Genomic DNA, 14,597 nt, shown 5'->3' with positions numbered 1-14,597 from the left:
AGTGGGTTGCCATTCCCTTCTCCATCTATGAGATGAGTCAGGGCCAAGCATTGGTGATACAAGTAGGATGTTTCTTATTCCGCCTCGCTGTATGTGAAACACAGGGCTGTTCATGCATATTGCCCAAAGACACGCACTTAAGGCCCCTGTTGTGACTGCAGTACAGCTGTAAAGCGGCTGATTGGTTTCTGGGAGTGGGAAAGTTGGTCCCTGGGAGTGGGGAAGAGGGGACAGAGATATGCAGATATATAATGACATCTTGCATTTCCATCCGCCCTCTTCCTGTTTTCAAAGCACGTTATTGTTTTCTTGGCACAGCTGATCTTCACACACGTCTATGAGGTAGACAGGGAAGAAACAATCTCATGCAGATGAGAAAACACAGGGAGCCCCGAGGTTATGGGAAAATGTTATATTAGTGCAAGATGGAGAGGGTGGGGAGTCCTGGCCAGGAGCCTGGGGATGCTGGCTGCTGTTACACGGTCACAGGAAGAGCAGACCTAGCCGCCGGCCCTGTCGGGGTGAAGCCAGCAGAGAGCGGCCCAGCCTGTCCTCATCTCCTTCTAGCAGGATCCAGCTTTCCTGGCAGGCCTTGGGGAAGCTATGCACCCCATTGGGACTCGCCTGCTTTCAGCACAGCCCCGTTGTTTTCTGTCCCCCACAGAGGCAGCTTCAGCTTACAGCCCATTGTCCACTCACCCCGCCTGCATTCCTGGCCTCCTCCCTGGCCAGGCTGAGCAGCCCCAGGAGGTCTCCTGTTACAGGTCAGGGAGCGAAATCCCTGTTGGCAAAACACAGCTGAGCCCAGTTCACTTCCCACTGGCCCTGCCCCTGAGACCACGCCCAGAGTGACCTTTGGGGTAACCAGGTGGTTGGTGGGGGGAGAGGAGGTGGTGGGGAGATAGCCAGCCAGGGTCTGACCCAGGGCTGGGAGCCAGGTGCACTTAGGTGTCAGATGGGGCCCCCGCCCTCAAGGCCTTCCCCGTGACACCTAGAGGGATACCCCCCTTGGGAGGAGGCACGTGAGAGCCCAGGGTTGGAGGGCTGCAGGAGAGGTGGGACCCACTGCAGTGAAGGGAGGAGGAGGAGAAGGGTGGGGGTTGGCTGGAAATGGCGGCAGTGCACCAGACCGCAGAGCAGTGAGCACGCGAGGCACAGACCCTGGTGTGCAGAGGTCCTCAGGACAGTTATTCAAAGATGCAATGTGATTGGAGGGATAAATCAGGATACAGCTGGTAGGGGCCTCATGTGTTAGGCTTGGTCATCTAGAAGGGGATGGGGACTCCTTTAGGAGCAAAGATGAGGACATGACCTGAGTGGCCTTTAAAAAAAAAAAATTATTTATTTTTGGTTGCACTTGGTCTTTGTTGCTGCACGCAGGCTTTTTCCAGTTGCAGTGAGTGGAGCAACTCTTTGTTGTGGTGTGCGGGTTTCTCATTGTGGTGGCTTCACTTGTTGCGGGACATGGGCTCTAGGTGTCTGGAAACTTCTCAGACCAGGGACTGAACCCATGTCCCCTGCATTGGCAGATGGATTCTTATCCACTGTAGCACCAGGGAAGTCCCCGAGTGGTCTTTACGGAAAATGAACTGATGTGTACTAGCTTGGCTGGAGGAGGGGTGGGGACCTGAGCTGGAGTCTGGTGGGGGGACAAGCTGGGGGTGTGCAAAGTGGCCAAGATGCGGATGTTCATGTAGCTTGCTCTGTTCCTCCTAGGGAAGCATTTACAATTCCCCTGATTCCACTTGGCCTGAAGGAAACCAAGGACGTTGATTTTTCAGTCGCTCTCAAGGTAAATCCCAAAGCAATGGGCACTGGATTCGCTGTTTAAAAGAGAAATGTGGAAATTGTGGATCCCTTACAAGTGCTGTGAGGCTCGACGGGCCAAGTGTCGCTTGATTTCTTCAGGGTGGCCTTGAGCCCCTTCAGCAGACCACCCGGACAGCCCATGCTAAACTTTACTATGCTCACTAACATCTGGTTGCTGAGACTCTCACACGCCTGGGGAAGGGGTTGGGAACCTGGGCTGGTTGGCTCCAGGAATCCAAGGCAAAGAGGATCTATGGTAAACAGGCTTTGAGTTTTTAAAATTGCATCCTGTTTTAGTAACTTTTTTTTTGCCTCAAATTTTATAGTCAATTTAGGCCATGTTTTTGGAAGAATAGCCAAAAGTTTTTGACCCTCAACATTTTATTTTGGAAATAGTAGAAAATTTGAAAGAATGTCACAGTGAACCCCTGTATACTCATTACCTAGATTCTCCTGTTAACATTTTGCTGCAGTCACCTTATCATGTATTTGTGCATCTATGCATCCCTCTCCCCGCACATTAATACATCTTGTTTTTGATACCTTTCAGAGTAAACCAAAGATACTGGTTCACTGCCCTTAAACACTTGAATAGCTAGAGTTTATGCATCCCCCACGCCCTGATCCCTGGATGTCTGCCTTCTCTTTTTTTTCTCTCTATCCCCCGCTCTGCCCTCCCCCTTTCTCTCTCCCTCCTTCTTTCCCTCCCTTCCATCTTTTTTTTTTTTTTTAAGTACCAACTTTATTGGGATATTCATACATTCATACACCTCTTTAAGGTGAAAATAGTACCTGGCCTCCCCTTAGCCATGTGTCTCTGGCAAGCAGTGATATTGTAGGCCCGCCTGTGTCAGTCACTGAACAGGTGCTGGTGATGTCAGAGGCCCAGCTGTTAGGGCCCCTGTAATTCAGTGGAGGATCTGGGTGGGAAGCGAGAGAGATGCTTTGATGGAGGTACCCAGAGATGGCTTGTCCCCAAGCTGGGGCCAAGAGAGGCCTCCCCAGGTCTGGAATGCTTTCCTCTTCCTCCTTGCCGTGGATCCATCATGATGAGTTTTACTGAATCATCTCAAACTTCCATGCAGAAGAAGAAAGTGGTGATGAGGTGGAAGGGGGTGTCTGTCTCCAAGCTTTCCAGCACAGGCAGGGTGTGTAGGGATGAATCCCAGAAGTGTGAAAAATGCTTCAAAGAATTCTGTTTCTTGTCACAGCAGTCCTGTTAGTTGACTCATCTTTTCACTGATTTTATTTTAGAAAAGAAAAAAATGACCATATGGCATTTTGGGCACTACACAATTTGTCCTTTTAAAAAGATATTGGTAATAAACAAGTGGGACCTAATTAAACCTAAATTTTAAAATTAAAATTAAAAGCTCTTGCACAGCAAGACTGTGGCCTATGCTAAGTCACTCGATTGTGTCTGACTCTTTGCGACCCTATGGACTGTAGCCCGCTAGGTTTCTCTGTCCATGGGATTCTCCAGGCAAGAATACTGGAGTGGGTTGCCATTTCCTTCTCCAAGGAACTATAAATAAAGAGAAAAGACACCTTTCAGAACGGGAGAAAATAATAGCAAATGAATCAACTGACAAAGGATTAACCTCCAAAATATACAAGCAGTTCATACAGCTCAATACTAGAAAAACCAACAACCCAGTCAAAAGTGGCCAGCAGAGCTAAACAGACATTTCTCCAAAGAAGACATACAGATGGCTAATAAACACATGAAAAGATGCTCAACATCGCTTATTATTAGAGAAATGCAAATCAAAACTACAATGAGATACCACCTCATGCCAGTCAGAATGGCCATCATCAAAAAGTCTACAAGCAATAAATGCTGAAGAATGTGTGGAAAAAGGGAACCCTCTTGCAGTGTTAATGGGAATGTAAATTGAAACAGCCACTGTGGAGATTCCTTAAAAAACTAGGAATAAAACTACTATATGACCCAACAATCCTACTACTGGGCATACACCCTGAATAAACCATAGTTGAAAAAGATGCATATACCCCAATGTTCATTGCAGGGCTATTTACAATAACTAGGGCATAGAAGCAACCTAGATGTCCATTGACAGATGAATGGATAAAAAAGCTGAGGTACATATATACAGAGAAATATTTCTCAGCCATAAAAAGGAATGCACTTGAGTCATTGCTAATGAGGTAAATGAACCTTGAGGCTATTATACAGAGCGAAGTCAGAAAGAGAAAAATATATATTAATGGATATATATGGAATCTAGAAAGATGGTACTGAGGAACCCGTTTGCAGGGCAGCAGTGGAGACGCAGACACAGAAAACAGACTTGTGGACACAGTAGGGGAAGGAGAGGAAAGGCCTAATTGAAAAAGTAACATTGAAACATATATATCACCACATGTAAAATAGCCAGTGGGAATTTGCTGTATAATACAGGGAGCTCAAACCCAGTGCCTGTGACAACCTAGAAGGGTGGGATGGGGAGGAGGCGGGAGGGAGGTTCAAGAGGGAGGGGACATATGCATACCTATGACTGATTCATGTTGATGTATGGCAGAAACGAACAAAATCAATTCAGTTTAGTCACTCAGTTGTGTCCGACTCTGACCCCCATGGACTGCAGCACGCCAGGCTTCCCTATCCATCACCAGCTCCCAGAGTTTGCTCAGACTTATGGCCATTGAGTTGGTGGTGCCATCCAACCATCTCATCCTCTGTTGTCCCCTTCTCCTCCTGCCTTCAATCTTTCCCAGCATCAGGGTCTTCTCTAATAAGTCAGTTCTTTGCATCAAGTGGTCAAAGTATTGGAGCTTCAACTTCAGCCATCAGTCCTTCTTCCAATGAACAAAATATTGTAAAGCAATTATTCTCCAATTAAAAAGAAATTGGTTAATGCTTCGAAAGCTTTTGCACTTGTCCTCCAATCTCAAGCAGAGACTGTGTGAGTTCCTTTCACTCAGGGCCTTGTGGACTGATGTCTTGTTTAAATCCAGGTCCTGGGCCCTGTGAGTTTGGAGTTTATTTTAGAGTTTGAGAAGGGACTTTGGTAGCCACTCCAGACCCAGGATTACCAAAAATTTTATTTTCTGGGTAGTAGAATGGCAACCCACTCCAGTACTCCTGCCTGGAAAATCCCATGGACAGAGGAGCCTGGTAGGCTGCTGTCTATGGGGTCGCATAGAGTTGGACACGACTGAATGACTTCACTTTCACTTTTCACTTTTCATGCATTGGAGAAGGAAATGGCAACCCACTCCAGTGTTCTTGACTGGAGAATCCCATGGAAGGCGGAGCCTGGTGGGCTGCCGTCTATGGGGTCGCACAGAGTCAGACACGACTGAAGTGACTTAGCAGCAGCAGCAGAGAGCTATCTGCCAGCTTTTCACAGGGCACGTGAGCTTTTAGTTAGGTGTGACACTTGCCATAGGTCTCTGAGACTCCAGACAATGCTTATGTCTGTGGAAATATTTTAGTTGCTTTTGTAGAATAGTTTCTTTTAAGATTTAGTTTGTTGCTTTGTGCCAGAGCCGGAAGAGTGTGGGCATTTTGCAGGGGACAGGAAATAGGTGAAGGGGATTAAGGTTACAAATTTTCATATTATAAGCCATGGGGATAGACTATGAAGCATAAGGAATATATTCAGTAATACCGTAATAACTTTGTATGGCAACAGATGGCTACTAGACTTGCCATGGTGATCATTTCATAAAGTATGCAAATGTCAAACCAGTATATCGTACACCTGAAACTAACATAATATTGTAGTCAACTATATTTCAATTAAAAAAAAAAAAGACATACCCAGAAACACAAAATGTGTGAGTTTGGAAGGAATTGTGCAGGTCGCCAAAATTTAAAAAATTTAAAAAGAGTGCAAGCAAATAAACATGTAGTACTTTTGTCACTGGAAGAATACTTTATATTTTAAGCAATTAAGACTGTATCTGAAAATAGGGAGTAACATATTTAATACTGGAAAAAAAATAAAAATAAAAAGAGTGCAGGCGTTCAAAAGGGAGACTCTTGGAGAAAATTGGGAATTTCCTGGGCAGCTGTAAGGATCCAAACATGTCATGTGCAGAATTCACATTAAATCTAGTGGGGAAAAAAAAAAATCACATGTTGTGGATATGGCCAAGTGCTATTCAGCTGAGGTTCCCAACCATGTCATTTTAGTCTAAAAAGAACTCTACAGATGTCAGTCATACAAAAATGAGAATGTTTGGGGGACATTCTGTTTTTCCTCCCGTGTTTGTGCTTGAGAGTAACATAGACAGGTGCTCAGAAGTAATCTGGCCAACTAAATCAGGGCAATTCATGTTGTCTTTCAAATCTGTGTATCCTCGTGATGTTTAATGGTCAGTGAAGCTTCATGGTCTGATTATGTTCTGTTTTAAATAAATGGGCTTTAAAACAACTTCATGAAGAAGCACCATCAAAATAAATTCCAGAGAATTCAAGTTTTTTTTTCCTTTTAAATATAGCTTTGTTAGTATATATTTCTGATTGAGAACAGTATTGCAAAATGTTCAGAAAATACCAAGAAATGTAAAGATCCCTCACAGCCACACACATCCCCCTACACCTTTATTTGGTACTTAAGCTTTGAGCACCTGGTCTCATCTTCTGATCAGGGGTCTTTAGAAGGATGTGAGACTCCTCCGATCTATTCAGGCTCAGCATGGTATCTACTGGTAATAAGTGCCAAGTAGGGTAGCTATTAATTTCATTCTTAAGGCATCTTCCAAATTTTTATTGTCAACAGCTCTCCTGTGAGCATCTTTGCACAGTTTGCTGAATATTCCCTTTGGATAAATTTCTAGATGTGGATTTAACGATTACATGACCAACCTAGATAGCATATTCAAAAGCAGAGACATTACTTTGCCAACAAAGGTTCGTCTAGTCAAGGCTATGGTTTTTCCTGTGGTCATGTATGGATGTGAGAGTTGGACTGTGAAGAAGGCTGAGCGCCGAAGAATTGATGCTTTTGAACTGTGGTATTGGAAAAGACTCTTGAGAGTCCCTTGGACTGCAAGGAGATCCAACCAGTCCATTCTGAAGGAGATCAGCCCTGGGATTTCTTTGGAAGGAATGATGCTAAAGCTGAAACTCCAGTACTTTGGCCACCTCATGCGAAGAGTTGACTCATTGGAAAAGACTCTGATGCTGGGAGGGATTGGGGGCAAGAGGAGAAGGGGACGACAGAGGATGAGATGGCTGGATGGCATCACCGACTCAATGGACATGAGTTTGAGTGAACTGCGGGAGTTGGTGATGGACAGGAAGGCCTGGCGTGCTGCGATTCATGGGGTCGCAAAGAGTTGGATGCGACTGAGTGACTGATCTGATCTGATCTGATCTGAATAACCCACCAGAACTGGTCTTGCCTTACATTCCTATCAAGTGTGTGTGACTGCTTATGAAACTGTTTGTGTCATCTTTTGGGGCCCCAGAGAGCTCCGGTACCACAGTTCTTTATGTCTCAGCACAGAAGACAATTTAGTGAGCAGCGAGGAGGTAGATAAGAAGTGATTTTTTAAAATAGGATGCTTGTGGGCAGGCGAGAAACGGTGCACTCTGAGAACTTACTGGACTATATAGTTTTATAATCAAAGGAAAAGTGGGGGGCTTCCCTGGTGGCTCAGTGGTGAGGAATCTGCCTGCCAGTGCAGGAGGCATGGATTTGGTCCCTGACCTGGGAAGATCCCACATGCTGTGGCGCAACTAAGCCTGTGTGCCACGACTTTTGAGCTCTGGATCCCAGGCGTCTCAACTACTGAAACCCACGTGCCCTAGATAGAGCCCATGCTCCGGGCAGAGGGAGAAGAACTTCTTTGTCTTTCTTGAGCAGACATCATGCTTCCATCCTCAGCTCTTCCTCCAGGTTGAGCAGGGTAGTTTTCTTGTCCCTACACAGTCAAGCTCGGTCCACAGATTATTGTTTTTTATGTGGGCAGAGAGCATGTCTTAGGGGTCATTAACTTCCTGAGCTCACTGGGCAGGATGTGGGTCTCATGCCACCACTGTTCTATTGTCTTGGGCATATGTCTTATGCCTCTCTTGCATGGTTTTGTTTCTAAGCAAGCCTGCCTGGTTTTGTGATTAAGCAAACTTACAGGGTCTCCCATATTTTTTCTACTTACAATCCCCTAGTGGGATTAACTACTTAATCACCTACTTTGTCCCTTTCCTCTATATCATTCCTCCCTCCAGGTGTTTACCCTTTTATGCTTCAAAGCGGGTAAAGGGCAGTGACTGATCATTAGCTACTTCGGGCTGAGACGGAACATTGGCCTTCCTGGGGAAGGAGTAAAGCGCCTGGCTGACTGTCCCTTCTCTGTTCGGAGAACTGCCAGTCAGTGTCACTGTGGTTAGCATCATCCTTTTAGCCTTCTTAGATGTTAAGCATTGGAGGATGAATCTACAAAAAGGTATAAATTAAAAGAAATACAACAATGAGCTTTGGAAAAGTCATTAAGAAGGATTACAGCCATGATTTTGAAGATCCAGACCGTTTTCCTCAGTTTCTAAATCTAAAAGAGAGTCACTGAAGGCCTCAATCTGTTTCTGATTAGGCCTGGAATCTTAAATGTTTTATATTTTAGGGTGTATTGAGTCTTTTATCTCAGTTATAGATTTAATTTATTCTTTTCTATTTTTTGTTAATATCCTTTGATGATGAAGGGCTTCCCTTGTAGCTCAGTTGGTAAAGAATCTGCCTGCAGGGCAGGAGACATGGGTTCGATCCCTGAGTTGGGAAGATCCCCTGGAGAAGGAAATGTCAACCCACTCCAGTATCCTTGCCTGGAAAATCTCATGGACAGAGGAGTCTGGTGGGCTGTACTCCATGGGGTCGAAAAGAGTCGGGCACGACTGAGCAACTAACACTTTAACACTTTGATGATGAGAGTGGTTTCCTTGTCCCTCAAGGGACAAAGTGTAGCCCCTAATTTATTTAAAGAATACCTTCCATTAAAGAAATAGGACAGTCAGTCACAAACAGAAAGGAATGTGGAAATAACCAGCCATTGATGTTGTACGAAAGGGGTCGCAGGAAAATGTGCCCCTGTCTCTCGCCTGACACTCCCATTGCATATTTCTTACAGTTAAGGTTTCCCATCCTTTGGGTTAAGACCGAGAAGGTTGTGTTAGTCTGTGAGAAATTTTATCAAGTGACCCGCCATTTCAGTGACTGCCCAAGGCTCCGCATTAGTTATGTAGATGCCATGTCTGAGCAGAGCCATTTTTGGCTTTGGGCCCCGTCAGTCTTTTGATTGTGAAATCATCAAAGAAGGCCGACCCCACCCCCCAACTCTCTGGTGCCTGGGGCATTCCCTCTTTCAATACCTTGGCTGTTTGCAAAGGGTTCATCCATCACAATCTTTCTCTAATGTGTCCCTTCTGTCCTCACAGAGCACACTGATTTTGTCTGGGTACCTATGGGCCTTATGGTCTACTCTGGCCAGATTGGCCTAAAAATCCTGGCCTTTCCTGTGGTGGTCTCAGAGTGGACACAGCCATTGTCATCATCTGGGCCTTTTGTTTATCTCTCTGGGTGTATTCAACCTTTTTGGCCATATCCCTATTATTGAAAACCAAGTAAGCCAATCAGAGCAAATCACTCTCAGGAGTCTGAGGACCCACAGTTGGCTTTTTTGAATTTCATTTCTGATGTCTGGGGAAGACTGGGCTATGAAATGTAGAGCCAAAAAGTCCTGTCCCTCAGGCGAGGAGGGATCTACCTAGGTACACTTTTTAAATGCTTCTATTAATCTCCCTTGAAAAACTGTAGGATTTTTATCTGGTCCCTATTGGAATTCTTTCACTTTTTTTTCATGGTTGACAGGTTTCATTGTAAGCTTTTTCTTTTTAAAACAAACTCCTGCCCCCAAGTTGTGACTGTTTTTATTTGTGTATTTTATTTTATTGGCTGCCCACAGGCTTTCTCAAGTCGTGGTGAGCTGGAGGCTACTCTTCTATGCAGTTCAGGGGCTTTTCATTGCAGTGGCTTCTCGTTTGTGGAGCACGGGCTCTGGGGCTCGTGGGCTTCAATAGTTGAGGCTCGGGTGGGCTCAGTAGTTGTAGCACACAGGCTTAGTTGCTCCGCGGCATGTGGTATCTTCCCGGACCAGGGATTCAACCTGTATCCCCTGCATTGCAAGGTGAATTTTTGCACCATTGGACCACCAGGGAAGCCCCCATTGTGAGCTTTTTCATACCCTCTATTAAACAATTAATCATATGGTCCCATCTATTGCTCTCAACAAAGTGGATCTGATGATTTCATTGTGGATTTGGCTCAGGAGCAGCATAGTTGCCCAAGTGGTGTACTGCATGGCCCTCTTGGGCTTGAGCTGCCATTTGGTCAGCGTGGACTCTGGCTGCCAGTATTTTGTGCTGTTCTTTCTCAGGAGTGCAGCAGTGGGATAAGATTTGTAAATCTCTCCAGGTGAGATCCAAAGATTGGATCAACCTGGTAAACTCTTTTGTGAAAAGTTCAGGGATCCCAGAAAAACTTCCCAATTTACCCTCTGCCAGACTTAGGTCGGATGTTGAAAAAAGCACGTGAACTGTTACTGTTTCTTGATTTCTATCAGAAGTTTCTCTCAGAGGCAGAACCATCAGGGCAGTTGGTTGGTAACTTATACTGCTGCGGGTGCTAGCTCAGCTGAAAATGGGCCCCTTAGGTAGCTTGGGATACAAAGGAGGCCTTTCCTCACTCTTGGATGCGTTTTGTTATTTAGTCACTAAGTCACGTCTGGCTCTTTGCTCCCCCATGGACTATAGCCTGCCAGGATCCTCTGTCCATGGGATTTTCCAGGCAAAAATACTGGAAAGGGTTGCCATTACCTTCTCCAGGAGATCTTCCTGACCCAGGGATAGAACCCATGTCTCTTGCATTGGGCAGGCGATTCTTTACCACTGAGCCACCTCAGAAGCCCTGGGTATGTTGTCCCCTAGGATAACAGCCTTGGTTTGGAACAGCAGTTCCCACCTGTGAGACAGCCCTCATTGGAGCAGCCCTTTTCATGGATATAGCAGGTTTCACCAAGCAATAGTTAGCTATCCAAAAGTTTCCTTCCTGTGTCAAAGTCTACCTTGTAACTGATTCAAGATTTGTACTTACAACTTTAGATGTTATCCCTCCCAAAGCAGTCTCCCAACCAGGTGTTACTGGCCAAGAAATTGTTTGTAAGGAATACTACAGAGGGTATCCCAGTGGTGTTGGCAATGAGCAAGATTTGGTCTAGCTGCAAATGGAAATAAAGGGTCAGCACTTGTAAGAGTCAGAGGGAGGGGAAGACTGACATCAGGGCTCAGGAAGTCCTCTGTTGGACACTTTGAGTAATTAGGAGCAAACTACCCTACATCTTGGAAGTTGATTCCCTTCAGTTTTCTTGAGCATAATGTACTTAAGAATACCTGATAAGAAGCCTGTGATCTAGGCGAGATACAATCCTTTAAATGATTTTTTTTTCTAATGTATATATCCCCGATTATAAATTATAAGCATTTAGTCTTTATCCAAAGATAGATTACAGTGATCAGCTTTAGAAACAAGTTTAGAATACCTTTTTAAGAACTCTGTTAGGCTTCTCAGTAATATAACAACAAAGAGCTATTTGAAAAGTGAGTTTTAGATAGTAGATACTGACCTCAAGGAGCAAAACTAAAATTTAGTATCTATTAAAACATTACTTTTTTCTAAAATTACCCTCATCTTTACCAAAGACCGGAGAAGGCAATGGCACCCCACTCCAGTACTCTTGCCTGGAGAATCTCAGGGACGGGGGAGCATGGTGGGCTGCCATCTATGGGGTCGCACAGAGTCGGACACGACTGAAGCGACTTAGCAGTAGCAGTTACCAAAGATAGCCAAGTTAAGATTAATTTGTTTGTAAAGTAAGTCTGGTTAATTCATCACATAGGCATATTTAATTTGTCCAATAAATCAGGTGCCTTGAATACTAAAAATTGTAAAAGGTATACCCTAAATAAAAGAGCTCATTTTAAACCTTTTTATTTTTCATTGTATGGCATCAGCTTTTGTAGCCAAGGAAGTCTTTCACCCATTAAGTAGAAGACAGAGTTGGCCAGGGAGCCAGGAAGAGCCAAGCAGCCATCTTGGATTCCCCATATCCCTGACTGTTTAATTTGCAGCTTTTGTATATCTATCTTAATTTTTTTTTTTTAATTTAGGAGCAGATTGTTGCCATGCTACAAGGATATCAGGATGGCAAAAGTCTGACTCTGGTTAATTTTTTTGTTGACAAATTGTACAACAAATATTGTATGAACTTATTAACTTTTAGTAAACCCAGATAAAGTATTTATACTTAATACTCATGAGTCTAAAAACATATCTATATTAACAAACTTAAACTACAAACTTCAATACCAAACATTAATTTAATATTAAATATTTCTGAAATCATGTGAACCTATAATCCATTTAGCTTAGTTTCTCTTATATTTGGAAGTGTTTTATTTTGTAAGTGCTTACTTTACTTTTCAAAGCCAGTTAAATTGAGCTCATTCACAAATTAACCTCAGCAATATTATCTAAAGACAAAAAGACATGACTTACATGTATTCAGAGATCTCAGTTTCATTTTTAAACTTATTCATAAAACAGACATTGCAATGCAGATTTATCAGTTTACAAATAACAGTTGGAAAAATTAAGTTTACAGACTTGAGTTTTAACAGGGATAGAAACAGAATATAGAAGAAAAGTCTCAGACTTAAAAACAGTGTAGATTGCCAAATCCTGTCAGAAGCAGTCCAAACAGTAAAATGTCTTTCTTTTTGCATACCATTTCCATTGTCAGCTGACCCCTTCCACATCTTTATGATCCCTTGCCACATTTTTATGGCAACCCATGTTGATGACCACCATTCCTCCAGTTTTTTGTTTGTTTTTCCTTCAGACATCCATAATATCATTCACTTGACCCTTACCCAGTTCTTGATCAGAGCCCCAAAGCCTTTGGGGTTGGTCAGCCTGCCTAAAACAGGCAGCCATCGGTGGAGTATCTTCCTCCATACTCTTGGCTCATGGCATCCCATGAGCCTTCTAGGACCTGACCCCAGACCTTCTTATCTTACCGTAATCCTGCCGCAGTCGCCATCTGAAACCATTTGTGTCATTTCAGGGTCTCCCAAGAGCTCTGGTACTACAGTTCTTTATGTCTCAACGCAGCAAAGAATTCAGTGAGAAGCAGAGGTAGATAAGAAGTGATTCATTAGAATAGGATGCTTGTGAGGTTTACAAGCAGGCAGGCGAGAGATGCTTCGCCCTGAGAACTTACCGGACCACAGTTTTATAATCAAAGGAAAAGTGGGGAGAGGGAGAAGAACTTTGTCTTTCTTGAGTAGACGTCATGCTTCCATCATCAGCTCCTCCTCCAGGTGGAGCGGGGAGTTCTCTGCTTGCTACATGGTCAGGCCAAGTCCACAAAGTATTGTTTTCTTATGTGTGCAGAGAGCATGTCCTGGGAATCATTAACTTACTGAGCTCACTGGGCAGGATATGGGTCTCATGCCACGATTGTTTTATTGTTTTGGGGCATGTCTGGTGCTTTTGTTGCCTGGTTTTGTTGCTAAGCGTCTTCTCTTTTGAGTAATCATTAACTTACAGGGGTCTCCCATATTTTTTCTACTTACAATCCCTTAGTGGGATTAACTATTTAATCACCTACTTTGTCCCTTTACGCTGTCCCTGTCACTTACAGTGGGTATCATTGATCATTTTGATTTTGAGAGGTCAGGCAAAAATGGTATCATTACAGTGTGTATACATTCTAGAGTTGATTACATCCTCACTTCTGTTTATTTGCTCCTTACACGTGTCCTCTTGGAAATACCTATTTCTATCCTTTGCCTCCTTCACCACAGGGTTGCTCTTGAGTTCGTTTGTATATGAAGGAGAGTAATCCTTGGTAATGTATGTTTGCAAGTATTTCTCCCAGTATGTTCTCTCCTTTAACTTGTTTTACAAGCAATACCAGTTTAAAAAAAAATAAAATATATCTTTTTTTTCCAAACAGATTTTATGTTGTTAAGCTTCACAGTTCTTCCCTTTACAATCCTGCCTTGAAAGGCATTCTCCACACCAAGAGGAAACATTTATTTTGCTGTAGTTTCTAACAGTGCTTTGTTTAATTTTGAACATTAAATCTTTAGTCAATCTGGAGTTTGGGGGTGAGTAATGAGAGGCAGGGTGCTAAGTTTTTTTTTAGTGTCTTTTTGGCTGTGCTAGGTGTTCGTTGCTGCATGCAGGCTTTGTCTAGTTGCGGAGAGCAGGGTACTGTGTAGTTGTGGTAGGCGGGCTTCTCATTGGGGTGGCCTCTCATTGTGGAGCACAGGTTCTAAGGTTCATGGGCTTCTGTAGTTGCTGCATGTGGGCTCAGCAGCTGTGGCTCAAGGGCTGCAGAGCGCAGACTCAGTAGTTGTGGCACAGGCTTAGTTGCCTTGCAGCAGATAGGATCTTCCTGGACCAGGGATCAAACTAGTGGTGTCCCCTGCATTGCAAGGCGGAATCCTAACCACTGGACCATCAGGGAAGCCCCGGGGCTGTACGTGTTTATTTTCACCAGAGTGGTGGCCAGCTTCCCCTGAGCTATGTCTAAGGAATCCATGTGTCGTGTTGGATGCTGTCCTTTTCATCCTGTGCCCCTCCTGCCCCCTCAGTCCCCCTCCCTCCTGCTCTGTGTGGGAGTTGGCACTGGCTCCTGCTCTGTGACTTCCTACTGGGTGTGGCTGACGGGGAGAAGCAGCAGCTGGCGATGAGAGGATG

General features: G+C 44.2%; 1 protein-coding gene and 1 long non-coding RNA gene across 3 annotated transcripts in view; one reads left to right on the top strand and one right to left on the bottom strand.

The window, feature by feature from the left end:
• Nucleotides 1-14,597, top strand: part of RHPN2 (rhophilin Rho GTPase binding protein 2) — a 70,930-nt gene that overhangs the window by 31,290 nt on the left and 25,043 nt on the right. For both annotated transcript variants that reach the window (XM_086351754.1, XM_086351756.1), the window contains exon 4: nt 1,717-1,792. In XM_086351754.1, the coding sequence (XP_086207880.1) occupies nt 1,717-1,792 (76 nt within the window). The remainder of the gene's footprint in view (nt 1-1,716; nt 1,793-14,597) is intronic.
• Nucleotides 2,523-13,130, bottom strand: LOC147353586 (uncharacterized). Its single transcript, XR_015145751.1, has 2 exons — nt 12,908-13,130; nt 2,523-3,334 (listed from the first exon to the last, which is right to left on the bottom strand). It is a non-coding gene; the product is annotated as an uncharacterized LOC147353586 (long non-coding RNA).

Source organism: Bos grunniens, chromosome 18 (assembly GCF_055505025.1).
Source record: "Bos grunniens cultivar Pamir isolate PY7600 chromosome 18, Bosgru_T2T1.0, whole genome shotgun sequence".
Classification (NCBI taxonomy): Eukaryota; Metazoa; Chordata; class Mammalia; order Artiodactyla; family Bovidae; genus Bos; species Bos grunniens.
This window is presented reverse-complemented; position numbering and strand designations above follow the sequence as displayed.